Source organism: Suricata suricatta, chromosome 11, assembly GCF_006229205.1.
Source record: "Suricata suricatta isolate VVHF042 chromosome 11, meerkat_22Aug2017_6uvM2_HiC, whole genome shotgun sequence".
Taxonomy (NCBI): Eukaryota; Metazoa; Chordata; class Mammalia; order Carnivora; family Herpestidae; genus Suricata; species Suricata suricatta.
Genome location: NC_043710.1, coordinates 84,312,926 through 84,327,131, shown reverse-complemented (window position 1 = coordinate 84,327,131; position 14,206 = coordinate 84,312,926). Strand labels below are relative to the sequence as shown.

The following is a 14,206-nucleotide window of genomic DNA, read 5'->3' as shown; positions in this document are numbered from 1 at the left end:
GCGGGGGCGGGGCCGTCAGAGGCCGGAGGCGGAGCCTGGCGGGGCTCGGTGCTGGGGCGGGAGGGAGGTGGGGGATATTTTGCTCTCTGATTGGGTCTGGGACGAACAAGGGGCGGTGCCTTGGGCGGCTCTACGGGCCGGCATTGGTGCTGGAGAAGGAGGGCGTGGTTTTGTGAAGTCAGTTCCGGTTGGTGTAAAACCCCCGGGGCGGCGGCGAACTGCCTTCAGATGCTTCTGGGTCGCGGTGGGGAAAGCTCCCTAGTTCTTGTGTGTGAGCCACAGTAGTCGAGCGCTTAGAGCGACCCGGCGAGGGATGGCGGCCACCGGGACCGCGGTCGCCACGGCCACCGGCAGGCTCCTGGTCCTGCTGCTCCTCGGGCTCACTGCGCCTGCCGCGGCACTGGCCGGCTACATCGAGGTGGGGACCGGGCGAACGCCCGAGCGCAGTATCCTTCGGCCGCCGTGGGAGCGCGGCCTGCGAGCTGACCCGCGCGCCTCGGGGTCCCGGCCGGGCTGGGGGCGCGGCGTGGAGAGCGGAGAGTGGGGGTGGTCCGGCGCTGCGGCGGGTCTGGCGGCGCCTCCCCCGCCCGCCCATGCTTGGCGCAGTGCTTAGCGCTGGAGGTCGAGCTGCCTCCGCCGCCGCAGAGGCCAAATGAAAGGCATCGGGGCTGCGGGGCGCGGGGGGCGGCGGGCTGCCTCGGCCTCCCCAGCCCCCATACCGCCCGCGGCGCTGCCACAGCCTCTGGGGATCATGCGGGGCTCAGACGCTGTACCCGCCCTCTCCCGGGATTCCGCGAGCCTCTGCGCTCTGCGGCCCCGCCGGCGGTCCTCGGCTCCGGACGTCGGTGCGGCGCGGCTCTCCGGGGGCGGCTCCGCTCAACCCAGCTCCTGGGCTGCGGGGGGCAGCTTGCTCCCGGCGTCTGATGGTGGGACTTCCCTGTGGAAGCAGGAGATGCAGCCTTTGTTGGCTGCGTGGGCTTTAGCCTGAGAGGATGCAGGCTTCCCGGGCTAGCCCTTGGAAAGTGCCGAGGTGCTGGGCGAGCGCCTCTGGCTGCACCGGGAGAATGCTCCTGCACCAAGCAGCGGGTGTGCCTTCTGCTTCCTGTGCGCCTTCCTCTCAAAAGATCCACCGCTCTGGCATCAGGCCTTTGGGAGGAATTGTTAAATATAGCTGTTAGCTTAAGTCTAATAAACAAGGAGAAACCCCTCTCTGGTGTTCGCACTGTTCCCCTTTTTGGTGGGTTCCAGCGAGGAGGAAAAGTACTGATGAAGACCGTGTAAAAACTCCTGTTTAATCGTACTTTTTTTGGTGTCAGAATTTAAGTAGCTGTTCTGCATCTGACTACCCCGTCAACATCTTTGTGCTCGTACGAGGTGGTTAAGTGGCCTGGGTTCTCGGGTGATTCGCTGGAGTTCAGGCCGCGAGAACGGGCAGGGCTGCTGGGGTCGGTGAGGGTCCTGACAGCGTGGTCTGGCCCCTGCTGCTTTATGAAAACCTTTCTGTTCCTGAGGGAGACGTGGGACGTTATTTTTACTTACCGTCTGGAAATAGTGCTTGAACTGTTGGATTGGAATGTGTTTCGGGTGTAGTTTGTCTTTTTCCCTCTTCACTATTTTTAAAATTACAATAGATTTCTGCGTATTTAGCTAATTTCAGAGAGAAGTGAGGCTGGATTTGATTACATAGGCATTGACTTCGAAGTTTCTAGCAAAAACCTCAAGTTAGAATGTGGTCGTCTGCAGAATGTTTACACATTTCCAGGGTCAAGCAAATCTAATCAAGAACACACCTCCTATGGAAAGGCTTAAGATGTTTGTGTTCATCCCTCTCAAAGCTTTATGATTCTTTGGAGGGAGGTGGGGGAAGGAATAAGTAGGAATAGTTAATGTTTCTACAGTCAGGCTTTCAGATGAGGATTCTTTTAGTTTCCACACAGTTGTAAGATTTGTATCTATGATCCCTGATGGGATGTTGCGAGGTAGATCAGTGGATGGGAGAGGAAGGTGGAGGGAAGGATTTTGTGTGGAATGTAGAACTTTTAGGTCAGGGTGTCAAAAACCATTTTTCCACGCTCTTTTACCTCACTTCCCAGGGGAATGAGCAGTTTTAGGCATTGGTAGATTTACAAGAAAGGATTCGTAGGTTTTAAAGAACATCTTTCAAGTTTAAGTAGAATATTAACACCTGTATGTATGCCTGCAGAGAAAGAAAAACTAGTAATATCAGAGTTAGTTGTGTGGATTAAATTCAATTGTTACCCACAACATTGTTTAACTGAAAAGTCTGGCTAGACAGAAGGTAGGAATTAAACATTTCCATAAAATGGTTTTTAAATGCTGTTTTAGGCTAACTTCCCCTCTTTGGAAGTGTATTTTTGCCCACATTAAATTATCTTTCAGATCATTTTTCCTTTTGTCAACCAGACAATATTTTATTCATATGTATATACTTTCATTTCATTTATTTGCTCTCAGGCAGAGGACTGCCTAAACCTTAATTTAGATGAGAATGGGCTAAATCAGGATGTCTTTGGGAAGGTCTTTATTGAGATTAGCCAAAGGGATTCTAGCCAAATCCCTGATCAAGTTGCTTGGCCCAGAATTATTGATTAGCGAATCATTAGGGTTGCTTGGTGTTGACAGAATTAATCTTTTAGATCTGTTTAAAAAGAAAAACCCACCTCTGTACTCAGGTCATTTCTTTTAAACTCAGGATATGTTCTGTTGGGTGCATGCTTCCATTTGGGATTTGCAGACCGTATTTATGCTGAAACTCTGCACTCTGTAACAATGGACATTGACGCTTCTGAGAACCAGAACTCTGGTTCATCCTGCTAACATTTAAGAGTGCCATTTGCTAGGCAATTTTCAGGAAGCTCAAATACAAGGTGTGGCAATTGATTTAGAAGGTAAAGAAGGCTTTGTGTTAGTATTTCTGAGTGGTGGTTTAGGGAATGTCTGATTATGACTTGGGGATGTCAGAGCTGCTGGCAGGATTATCAGTCATTATTTTCGAAAACTGCTAAGAATCTTGATGAATATGATAAACTAAGTCTTAGCCATCAGGCTCTCCTTTCACAGAGGGTGTTGGTTTCATCATGTAAAACTGGGCTGTCTTACAGTGTAGCCACATGTGTCTACTGAGCTTTCCGTGTGGCCAGTATAATTAAGGAATGAGCTTTCCACTTTATTTACTTTTAGTTAATTTAAGTGGACATCGAAAGCTGATAGTTCAGTGATTGAAAAACTTAAAACCATATTTTAAACAACTTGGTTATGTGGGTTTACTTTTTCTCATGTATATTTAATGAAATCTACACTTGATCTTAGAGAAAAGGCTGAGGAACGATTTATTTAATGAAATCTAAATGCAGATCAGGAATTTCTTCTGAAAATTCAGCATCTGAATTGAGATGTAGTTTAAAATGCACACCAGATTTTGAATACTTAATGTGATAAAGATTGTAAAACATCGCACTAATAATTTTTAGATTGATTACATTGAAATGGAATTTTGAACCTTGGCTTAGTAAAATACGTTAAAAATTAGTTTCACCTGTTTCTTTTAATGTGGCCACCTGAAAATAACAACACACGTAGCGTATATTTCTTCTGGAGAGTGCTAATTTAATGTCTTGTTTGCCGTTGGTCCAGCATGATCTTAAGTGTTCTGAATGTTATTTTTTGTTCCTTTTTTCAGTTAAGAATGTTATTTAGAAATACTTTCAAGCTTACCAAAATAGAGAATATTTTATAAATGACTCTCAAACCCAGATTCACCAGTTAATGCTTTCCCTATTCAGCATTTGCTTTATCTTTCATTCTATTATTCATTTTTTGTTTAATAGTTTGAGAGAGAGTTGCTAGTCATGCCCCATAACCTAACCTTCATTGTGTATTTCCTAAGAACCAAGGACATTGCCTTAACATACCTTAGTACAGTTATCAGTTTAAGGAAATTTATCATTGATAAAGTATCTTGATCCAAGTCTCCTGTTTTCGTTTGTCAGTTGACCCAACAATGTTTTTTATAGCATTTGAAAACATAGTTATTTTTAAAGCTAAAGAGCTTTAAAAATCTTGGCAGTAAATGTGAAGGGTTATTAATGTTTTCTAAATATAAAAAGCAGATTTTTAACTTCCCTGATGTTGTTGTGATTTTGGAAAATCAAAACTTAAACATCTTTTAAGATTCTTGAATTACATTGTTTACCTTTAATGAAATCTTGGGCTTTTCATTTTTTAAAAGATTTTATTTTTAATCAATCTGTACACTGATTGTGTGGGGGCTCATATGTATAACCTGAGACCAAGAGTAGCACGCCGTACTGACTGAGCCAGCCAGGCCCCTATTCTGCATTTTCTTCTTAAAATAACAGAAGAAAGGTTATGTAGGTAGTGCATAATTCATTGTAAAAACTAAAAATATACAGATAAAAAAAAAATAATCTCAAATTATATTATCTGGGAAAACCTCACTGTAAACATGTTGGGGATATATATCTTTGCAGATACATCAAGTACATGTATTTTATAAAACTGGCATACAGTGCATATTGGAGCTGGCACCTAACGCTTTCTATTTTGAACTGTCCTAAAATAAACTACTGAAAGAAAATCAAGTTTTCTGTGTGACAAAAGTTAGGGGTAGATCTTTGTCTGGTAATTGTAGCTTCTATGGAGGGTGCCATTTGAGAGAGAATTCGAAATCGTCTATAATGCAGTTTTCATGAATTGTGTTTTAGTGAGATAAAATAGATTCCCTTGATGCTTAATTAAATTTAGTCTCATGCACCTTGATCTACGGCCTAAGATGGAAAGTGAACCATGAGGCCCATTCAAATGAAACAGGCTCCAGTCTTTTGTATCAACTACAATTCATTACTTTTGGTAAGAGAATTTCTTTTTTTTTTTTTTTTTTACGTAATCATCGTGAATGTTTTTTAACATGAAATTTCTTGAAACATAACTAAAATCTATTTTTAAAATATAAGTCTTTTCATTTGTTTGTTTGTTTATTCTGCTAGTGTTTATTGAATCACTGATGTGAGGGTCTGTGTTAGATGCTAAATGCTACAGTAGTAAAATCAAATACACATAGTGCTTTTTACTCTACAAAATGCACCTGCATGTGATTTGTAGGCCCCACCCTCAGAGGTTCTCATTGAATGCATCTGGGACTCTCAGTTTTAAATGCTCCCCAGGTGATTCTGTGTGCAAGCTGAGAAAAACAAAACCAGCAAACAAAAAAACCCTAACAGAACTCATTTGGGTACTTTATCTTCTCTCCCCAAATAGTCTGCTGAAGTAGGTATTGTTATCCCCACCTGAAAAGGAAGTCCTAGAGGCTGAGGGTTTAATGCCATGCGGCAGGGCCAGGGTATGAATCTAGCTTTTGTCTTCCAAGTCTGTTGTTCTTTACTTTCGTCTATGTCAGGCTGTTTCATAATATTTCTCATGTGATTGTAGATTTCTTCTTCTGTCTTCCCCACTACCAGAAAACCTGATATAAATATATGGCTTTAAAAGAAACTAATTTCGGGCACCTGGGTGGCTCACTCAGTTAAGCATTCTGACTTCAGCTCACGTCATGATCTCACTGCTTGTGAGTTTGAGCCCCATGTCTGGCTCTGTGCTGATAGTTCAGAGCCTAAAGCCTGCTTCAGATTCTGTGTCTCTGTCTCTCTCTGATCCTCCCTGCTCACATTCTGTCTTTGTCTCTGTCTCTCTATCTTAAAAATAAACATTAAAAGAAATAAACTAATTTCCCAGAAGTTCCAATATATCATGAATCAATATATCAGACTACTAACAGTGGTTATCTTTGAAGGCTGTAATTACAGGGAACTTTGCCTTTTCACATTTTTCATGGATTTTTAAAAACTTCTAATGCCTTTTAACATAATGTTCCAGTTCCTTCTCTCTTTAGTAAGTTTGTTTCATCTTTGCGTTCTGCAAAATTTAAGGAAAGGAAATGTAAAAGACCAGCTGTGCAGGGGCTGGAGGGGTCTTCTCAAAATTAGGGTATAGGAGTATTTGGAAGAGAAAAGGCTATCCACACCACATTTACAGTCACGAGCCTACTAGATGGTCAAACCATGGACACCGTGACCACCATGATGGGGTAAGACTATGGTCCAGAATAAGTTAATCAGCATTTGGGGTGGGGCACCTGTGAGGTTGGTTACTTGAGCAGCTCAGCCCATTCTGTCTACTTGCCTTTGTCAGCTGAATGCCTCTTGTGTTTGCAGATTGGATGTTATAGTCCCAGAGGACACTCTCTGATATAATGTCTAGGGGAGAAAGAGACTGTCTTTATACTTTATCTCCCCTTAAGGGTGAAGAAACCTTTCTCAAAGCCCACCAGCACAGTACCCGCAAGTCTTACTGGACAGAATTGCACGGGATGCTTCTGGCCAAACCAGTTCTCGGCAGGGGCATGGCACTGCAGGTTGGGTTCTGTTGGAAAAGAGGGCTCTGGATGTTGGGTAGATAACCTAATGACTGCTACGAGGACATTCTCCATTTGGGAAGCTTATATAATGGCTGACTGGAGGGGAAAACAACTAATTTATTCTTATCTAAATGGTACGTGAATTAAACATTTGCTGGCAAACTTGAGAAATTGGAGGAGCCTCACACAGGGTGTTGATTAGGATCTTGGCCCTTCATTTTGAGGGATGTTGCCATCTGGAACAGAATGGCTGGAGTGCTGAAGCCCTGGAATGTGGATGAACTGTAAGGGAGCTATTGAGCCTAGAGAAGAAGAAAATGTTGATTAGTGATAGTGCTGAAGAACCTAAGTATTTTAGAATATTTTATAGTTTGCCTCCAGAAGGCTAAAGAGATGACTTGCAGATCCTGAAGTGGAGATTTTATGTGGAGAAATGAGCTGGAAGAGTGTAGGATGTTCTTTTGTGTTACTCCCTTTAATTAGGAATATTTCCAACATAGAACAGTAAAAATCTAAAAGCTACTCCTATATACACCACCCAGTTTTGTTAAATGTTAACACTTCCCGTATTTGCTTTACTCTTTTTTTCTCCCTGAGTACTAAAACATTATAGATACAGAAAGAAAACATTACAATAGAAAGGCCTCCTTTGGAACGTTTTCCAGTCCCATTAACTTTCCTTTCTAGAAGTAACTCTTATCTTGAGTTGGGAATTTAGCATTCCCCTCCATGTTTTCATGCCGAGAGACACCCCTTTCTTCTTTCTCGATTCCACAGAAGTTTGCTCAGGCTCTTAGAGTTGTAATAAATATTTGTTATCAGTGTGGAGTATTAATTGTTTGAACGTATTATGATTTAAAAGCTAAGATACTTGGATGGAAAGTAAAGCTAACCCTGTACTCGTGAAGGTGCCAAGCATATGTGGCACCATTGCAACCCTCCCTCCATCGAAAGCCTGAGTATTTTTGAGCTTTTAAAAATTTATAGCTCAGTGTGTGTTTTCTTAAAACACGTTCTTGTGTAACTACCGCCAAGGTCAAAAAATAGAACATTCCCACCCACCTCAACCCCCCTTCTTCCCCACCAGGTATTATTATCCAGACCTTTAGGGTAATTACTTATTCTTTATAGTGTTACCATCCAGGCATTTATCCTAAAAGACTGTGGTTTATCCTGTTTTCTAGATTTATATAAATGGAGTCCTTCCTTCAGTATGTATTCTTAAATACCTGGGCTCTTTCTGAAACCATGTTTGTTTTGTTTTGTTTTTTTAGTAATCTCTACACCCAACACAGGGCTCAGACTCACAACCCCAAGGTCAAGAGCCACATGCTCTTCTGACTGAGCCAGCCAGTCACCCTTTCACTAACCATGTGTTGTTTTGTTTTGTTTCATGCCTAGTGTGGAACCCCACACAGGGCTTGAACTTACAACCCTGAGATCAGGAGTCAGACACTCAACCGACTGAGCCATCCAGGTGTCCCTTACCAACCGTGTTTTTGTCATTTGTGTTGTTGAGTGTAGCTGTATAGTTCTGCTGATGGGCATTTGGGATGTTTCCAGTTTGAGGTTATTGGGATACTGCTGTTCTCTGTAGCTTACCTTTTTATTTGTCTTAATGTTGTCTTTGGGAGAAGTTCTTAATTTTGATGTATAATTTATCTTTATTATTATGATTATTATGATAGGTGCTTTTTGTGTACTATTTGAGAAGTCTTTTTGTACCCTGAGGACATAAAATTATTCTCCTAGATTGTTGATTGGGAGCTTTTTATTTTGCCTGGCACATTTAGAGCTACAGTTTACCTGGAACTGATTTTTTTTGTGTGTAATAAGAAGCATGAGTCTTTTTATTTTTATCTTTTCCATATGGGTATGTGGCCCATACCATATGGCTGTCCAGCTTGCACCATTTATTGTCAAGGTCATCTTTTCCCTTCTGTTCTCCCATGGCGCTTTCATTGTTAATTAATATCTCTGTATGGGTGAGTCTGTTTCTCGGCTCTCTTAATCATTGATGTCCATGTGTATCCTTGACCAAGCCTGTGTCTCTCAATAACTATTCTTAACATCTCCCAGAGCGTGCTGTTTTACCTTGGTTATCTTTGCTAGTGTTTTGACTATTTCGTAATTCTTTTCTTGCCATATACATTTCACCAAAAACAACCACTTTGTAGATTTTGATTGGGATTGCACGGAGTCTGTAGTTAGTTGGGGGAAAATTGACAGTTTATAAATACTGAATCTTGTAATCTAGAGACATGGCATATACCTTTAGGTCTTCTCTCATTATTCTCAGTCTTTTGTATAGGTTTCTGCATAGAAATGTTGTACCATCTTGTGTTGGATTTATTCAGAGGTATTTGATTATTTTTAATGCTGTTGTAATTTATTTGTTCTTTTGTTGTGATTGTGGGAATGCAGTTGATATTTCCAAATTGACCGTGTATCCAGAAGATTTGGTAAACTAGTGCACTAATTCTAATAATTTATTTGTGATTTTGAAAATTTCTGAATATATTCTGTGAATTAGGACAGTTTTCTTTCTTTCCTTCCAATTCTTACAGCTTTTATTTCTTTTTCTTGCTTTACTGCACTAAGACTCTAGTAAAATGCTCAAGAGATGTAGTGATAACTGGTATCTCTGTCCTAGCTCCTGATCTCAAGAGAGAAACTGTATTTCACAATGTATATAACACTTGTAGGTTTCTTTATAGATATCATGCCCTTTATTAGATTACAGAAGAGCTCTTTCATTCTAAATTTGCTAAAGATTGCTGTTATGAATGAATGTTGAATGTTTTTCACTTTTATTTTTGGAGTTAGTAAGATGGTCATAAGATTTTTCTCTTTAGTTTTGATAGTGTGAAATATATTAATTGACGTTTTAAAATATGTAAGCAACTTTTGCATTCCTGAAATGAACCACTTATTTATTTTGTGGATTTGGTTGGTAAAATTTTGTTCACTATTTTTGTCTCTGTGCTCAAAAGTGGATTTGACCTGTAATTTTTCTCTTTTATAATGTATTTGTCAGATTTCAATGTCAGAGTTTTATGACCTCAAACTGACTCGGAGAGATAGGATATTTCCTTTTTCTCTATTCTCTGGAATATTTTACTTAAGATTGGCATTATTTTTTCTTTAAGCATTTGGAAAAAATTTACCAGTGAAGCCATCTGGACTTTTCTTTGTGGTAACATTTCCAATTATGGATTCAATTTATTTATTAATTATAGTGTTAGTCATATCTTGTGTGAGTTTGGTTATCTTTCTCTAGTAATTTATTACATTGGTCCTTTAAATTGATACCATTTGATTGAAGTTGTTTAGGATATATTCTTAATGGTCTTTATAATATGAATAAAATCTGCATTGATGTACCCTCTTTTTCATTCCTGACTTTGGTTATTTTTGTCTTTTTTTAAGTCAGTCTTGCCAGGTGTTAAGTCTTTTTAAATAATCAACTTTGGGTTTTGTTGATCCTCTCTGTTGTATGTTTATTTTGCTCTTCCTTTTCTAAGATTCTACTTTTAAGTACTCTGTGCCAATATGGGGTTGCATGCTCTATTTACTGAGCCAGCCTCCATTTTATTTATTTCTGCACATTATTATTTTCTTCTTTCTACTTTCCAGGGGTTTAATTTATCCTTTTTCTAACAATTTGATGTGACTACTTAAAAAGCTTTCTGCTTTTCTGTTAATTTAAAGCTATAAATTTTCCTCTGAAAAGGGCTTTAGCTGCAGCTCACAATGGTTTGTTTTTATTTTTAGCTATTTTATATATATATGTTTTTTCAATATGAGAGAGAGAGAGAGAGAGAGAGAGAGAGAGCGCACGCGCGCGAGCAAGAGCGTGCACGCATGAGTGAGCAGGGGAGCGCCAGAGAGAAAGGGAGAGGGAGAATCCCAAGCAGGCTCCACACTGTTAGCCCAGAGCCCAGTACAGGGCTTGATCTTATGAACTGTGAGATCATGATCTGAGCCGAAATCAAGAGTTGGACACTTAACTGACTGAACCACCAGGTGCTCCTATTTAATATTTTTTTAAAAGTTGAGGTGCAGTTGACCTATGATGTGTAAGTGTGAGGCGTGCAGTGAGTTGGTTTATGTATTGCAGTATGATTACCATTGTCATGTAGCTAATACCAACATATATAATTCACATAATACCTTTTTTGTAGTGAGAACAATTAAGATCTAGACTGTTAGCAACCTTGAAGTTTATAATATAGTATTTTTTTAAGTTTACTTATTTTGAGAGGGAGTTGGGGAGGGGAAGAGAGAGAGGTAGAGAGAGAATCCAATGTGGGGCTCGATCACATGAACTGTGAGATCATGACCTAAGCCAAAATCAAGAGTTACATGCTTAACTGATGTGAGCCACCAAGGCACCCCTATATTACAGTAGTCACTGTGCTGTATGTTAGATCTTCAAAACTTATTTATCTACTAGTTGCCAGCTTGTACCCTTAAGCAGCATGTAAGTTTTGATAATAATATTTTCATTATCATCCAGTGAAATTTTCCATTTTAATCCAATTTTTTCTATTTAGAAAGACATTTGTTAGTTTCCAAATATATGGGAATTTTTTCTGGTTGTCTTTTTGTTATTTATTTCTAGCTTAACTGCACTGTGGTTAGAGAACCAGTCTGTATGATTTCAGTCCTTTGAAATTTGTTGAGACTTGTTTTATGACTGGTCTTTGGTGAAATTTCATCATGTGGGTGTAGAGACTATGCATTCTTTACTTGTTACTTCTGTTTTATGTATGTACTAATCATGTTGTTTCCTGTTGTCCTGATTTTTATCCTTAATGATTTTTGTATTCTTCCCCCCATTAGTTAATGAGAAAAGTATGTTAAAAATTTACAACTGTGATTTTGAATATTTTTTTCTTCTCATAGTTTTGACAGTTTTTGCTCTGATTATTTTGAGGCATACAGTGCATACAGATTTAGAATTCTTATCTCTTCCTGAAGAATCTCTCATAGTTATGATTTGCCTTTTTATTTCCAGTAATGTTTTCTACCTTTACTAATACTTTGTCTAATAATATCTCTATATGTTTTAGATGTGTTATGGCTGTTATTAATTGTTAACCTGGTACTTGCCTTTTACTGGAATATTTAGTACATTTACATTTAATGGGGCTGCTGAAATGCTTGGGTTCTTATCTGCCTTCTTATTTGGTGCTTTTTGTTCTGCCAGTTCTGTGTTTCTTTTTTTCTTTTTTTTTTTTTCCTTTCCCTTTTTTAGAATTTGTTACTGTTTTACTTCTCCCTCTTATTACTTTGGAACATATTTATGTAGTCTTTTATTATTGCTTTAGTGATTGCTTTAGACATTTCAGTATCTTTCACTTATTAGTGCCTTATAGTAATTGATACTTTTATCCTCTTCCTGGACCATAGAAGGACCTTAGAACACTTTAACTCCATTTAACCCCTTCTTGTCTTTTTTTTTTTGGCCATTGTTATATATGTTAATTTCATTTTAAGCCCGAGAAGAGGTTCTACAAACCATGTTTTATACAGCCAAATGAACTTAGGTCAGTAGTTACTGACTCTGGAGGCACAGTGGTACAAGACACAGATGCCTGGCTCCAATTTCAACAAATTACGTCAGGATCTCTTGACAGAGGGGGCCAGACATTAATATTTTCTAAAAACTCCTCAGGTAATTAGAATTTGTGGTAAGATTGAGAGCCTCTTATTTAGATTTACATATTTATTCTCTTCATTATTTTCCTTTTTTTAAATGTTTATTTTTGAGAGAGAAAGCACACGTGAATGTGCTGGGAAGGGGAAGACAGAGTGGGAGAGCGAGCACCCCACTCTGTGCTGACAGCGGAGAGCCCGGTATGGGGCTGGACCTCACAAACTGTGAGATGGTGCCCTGAGCTGCAGTTGGACGCTTAACCAACTGAGCCACACAGAAGCCCCTCTCTTTGATATTTTTTATAACTCTTTCATCTCTGATCTTTCTGGGATAATTTTTTGTCTTCCAAAACATTTTAGAATTTTCTTAAGGATAGGTTGGCTGGTGATATATTCTTTGAATATCTTTTTCACTGTCTTGGTTGAAAGATAGTTTCATTGGGAATAGTGTTTCTTTCATCATCTTAAAGCTCTTACTCCATTCCTGAAATTTTATGTTACCAAAATCCTAATGTTGAATGTTATCAGTAACTTACTAGAATTTGCTGTCAGCATAATTATTCTTCTTTGAAGGTAATATGTCTCTAAGTTTCTGTCTGCTTTTAAGCTTTTCCCTTTGAATCTGGTTTTCAACAATTTTGCTATTGCATGCTTAGGTATAGGTTTTTGGGATTTTTTTGTTTTTGTTTATTTGTTTGTTGATGTATTCTTCTTGTAGAGCTTCTTGAATCTGTGGTTTGAGGCCTTTCATGATGTTTAGAAAATTCCCAGCAATTTTATAAGTATTTAAATATTGCTTCTGCTTAATTTTCTCCTTTTCTGTGGGGCTCCAAAAATAAACCTGCTAGGTGTTGTCACTATATCCTGTGTCTCTCTCCGTGCCTCATTTTATAGATTTTCTTCTGGCTTTCAGTTTACTGACCATTTTTTCAGCTGTATATGAGCTGTGAAGTTCATATTTTGAGTCCTTAATTTCAGTTCTTGCAGTTTCAGTTTTGTAGTTAAAATTTTTAAAAGTTGTTTCTAGATCACAGTTGAAATTCTCAATTTTTGTCATCTGTGCCTTTGAACACGGTAAATACAGTTTATCTGTGTCTGATAATTCACCCTGGAGGTCTTGCCAGCCAGGGGCCAGAGTGTATCTGCAAAGAGCAGAGTGTTCTCATCACGTGTGGCTGTCCAAGTTGGGTTGGGACTTGATAATCTGATCAGGCCCAGTCTCCATCTCCAAGAAGTAGTTCACCCCGGCCACAGCCTGCTTGTGGTGAGCATCACTGGCAGGGGGCAGCGGTGATGCACGTGCTTGCTAGCCCCGAACTCCCTGAGGAGTAAGTTCAGGGTTGACAGTGTCCCACTGGGCGCCCATCATTGGAGACTTGCTGTGTCTCTTGCTGGTCCTGGGGCTCAGGGCCAGGACCAGGGCCAGGGTCAAGGTCAGGGTTAGGGTGCAGGCAGGAGCAGCAGGGTGCGCAGGGGCCTGGCCATGGTGTGCTTACAGGCGGATGAAACCCAAAGCGGGGCAATCCAGGAGTGGCCCTCCCTGCTTTTTAAAATGTATAACATTATGCCCCTGAGTTGCCTTTCCAGATCCTGAATATGGAGTGCTTAAGCTGATGCACAGATGTTTCTAGTTACCTCAGAAGAATGCTGTTTATCTGCAGCAGTATTGGAATTGTAATTTAAATATCTGATTGCACATTGCCCTTATTTTATAAGAATGAGGACATGGGGAAACAAAGTGTTTATTGTATTGATGTGTTGGTACTTCGTACTTTCTGGAGAGTCTTTGAACTTAGGTGAATATTCAGTGTTCCTACAATTATGTAGGAGAAGGGAAGGAATGCTTTTATTTATTTTATTATTACTCCTTTTTTAATTTTAAGTAGGCTCCAGGCCCAACATGGGGCTTGAACTCATGATACTGAGATTGGGAGTCGCATGCTCTCCTGATTGAGCTAGACAGGCCTTTCTATGAAGGAATGTCTTTTAGATGCTGGAGTTAAGTTTTCGAGGATATTTTTTTTTCCTGAAACACTGGGAGTAATTAAGATTTGTATAAATAGTTACCTTTCTAGTAGCAGAACCCCCAAA

The 14,206-nt window shown here is 39.8% G+C and overlaps 1 protein-coding gene across 4 annotated transcripts in view; it reads left to right on the top strand.

The window, feature by feature from the left end:
* Positions 1-221: 221 nt before the first annotated feature.
* APLP2 (amyloid beta precursor like protein 2) overlaps positions 222-14,206 on the top strand; it is an 81,409-nt gene continuing 67,424 nt past the window's right edge. For all 4 annotated transcript variants that reach the window (XM_029915717.1, XM_029915716.1, XM_029915715.1 and 1 more), the window contains exon 1: positions 222-418. In XM_029915717.1, coding sequence (XP_029771577.1) covers positions 314-418 — 105 coding nt within the window. In that variant the 5' untranslated portion in view covers positions 222-313. The remainder of the gene's footprint in view (positions 419-14,206) is intronic.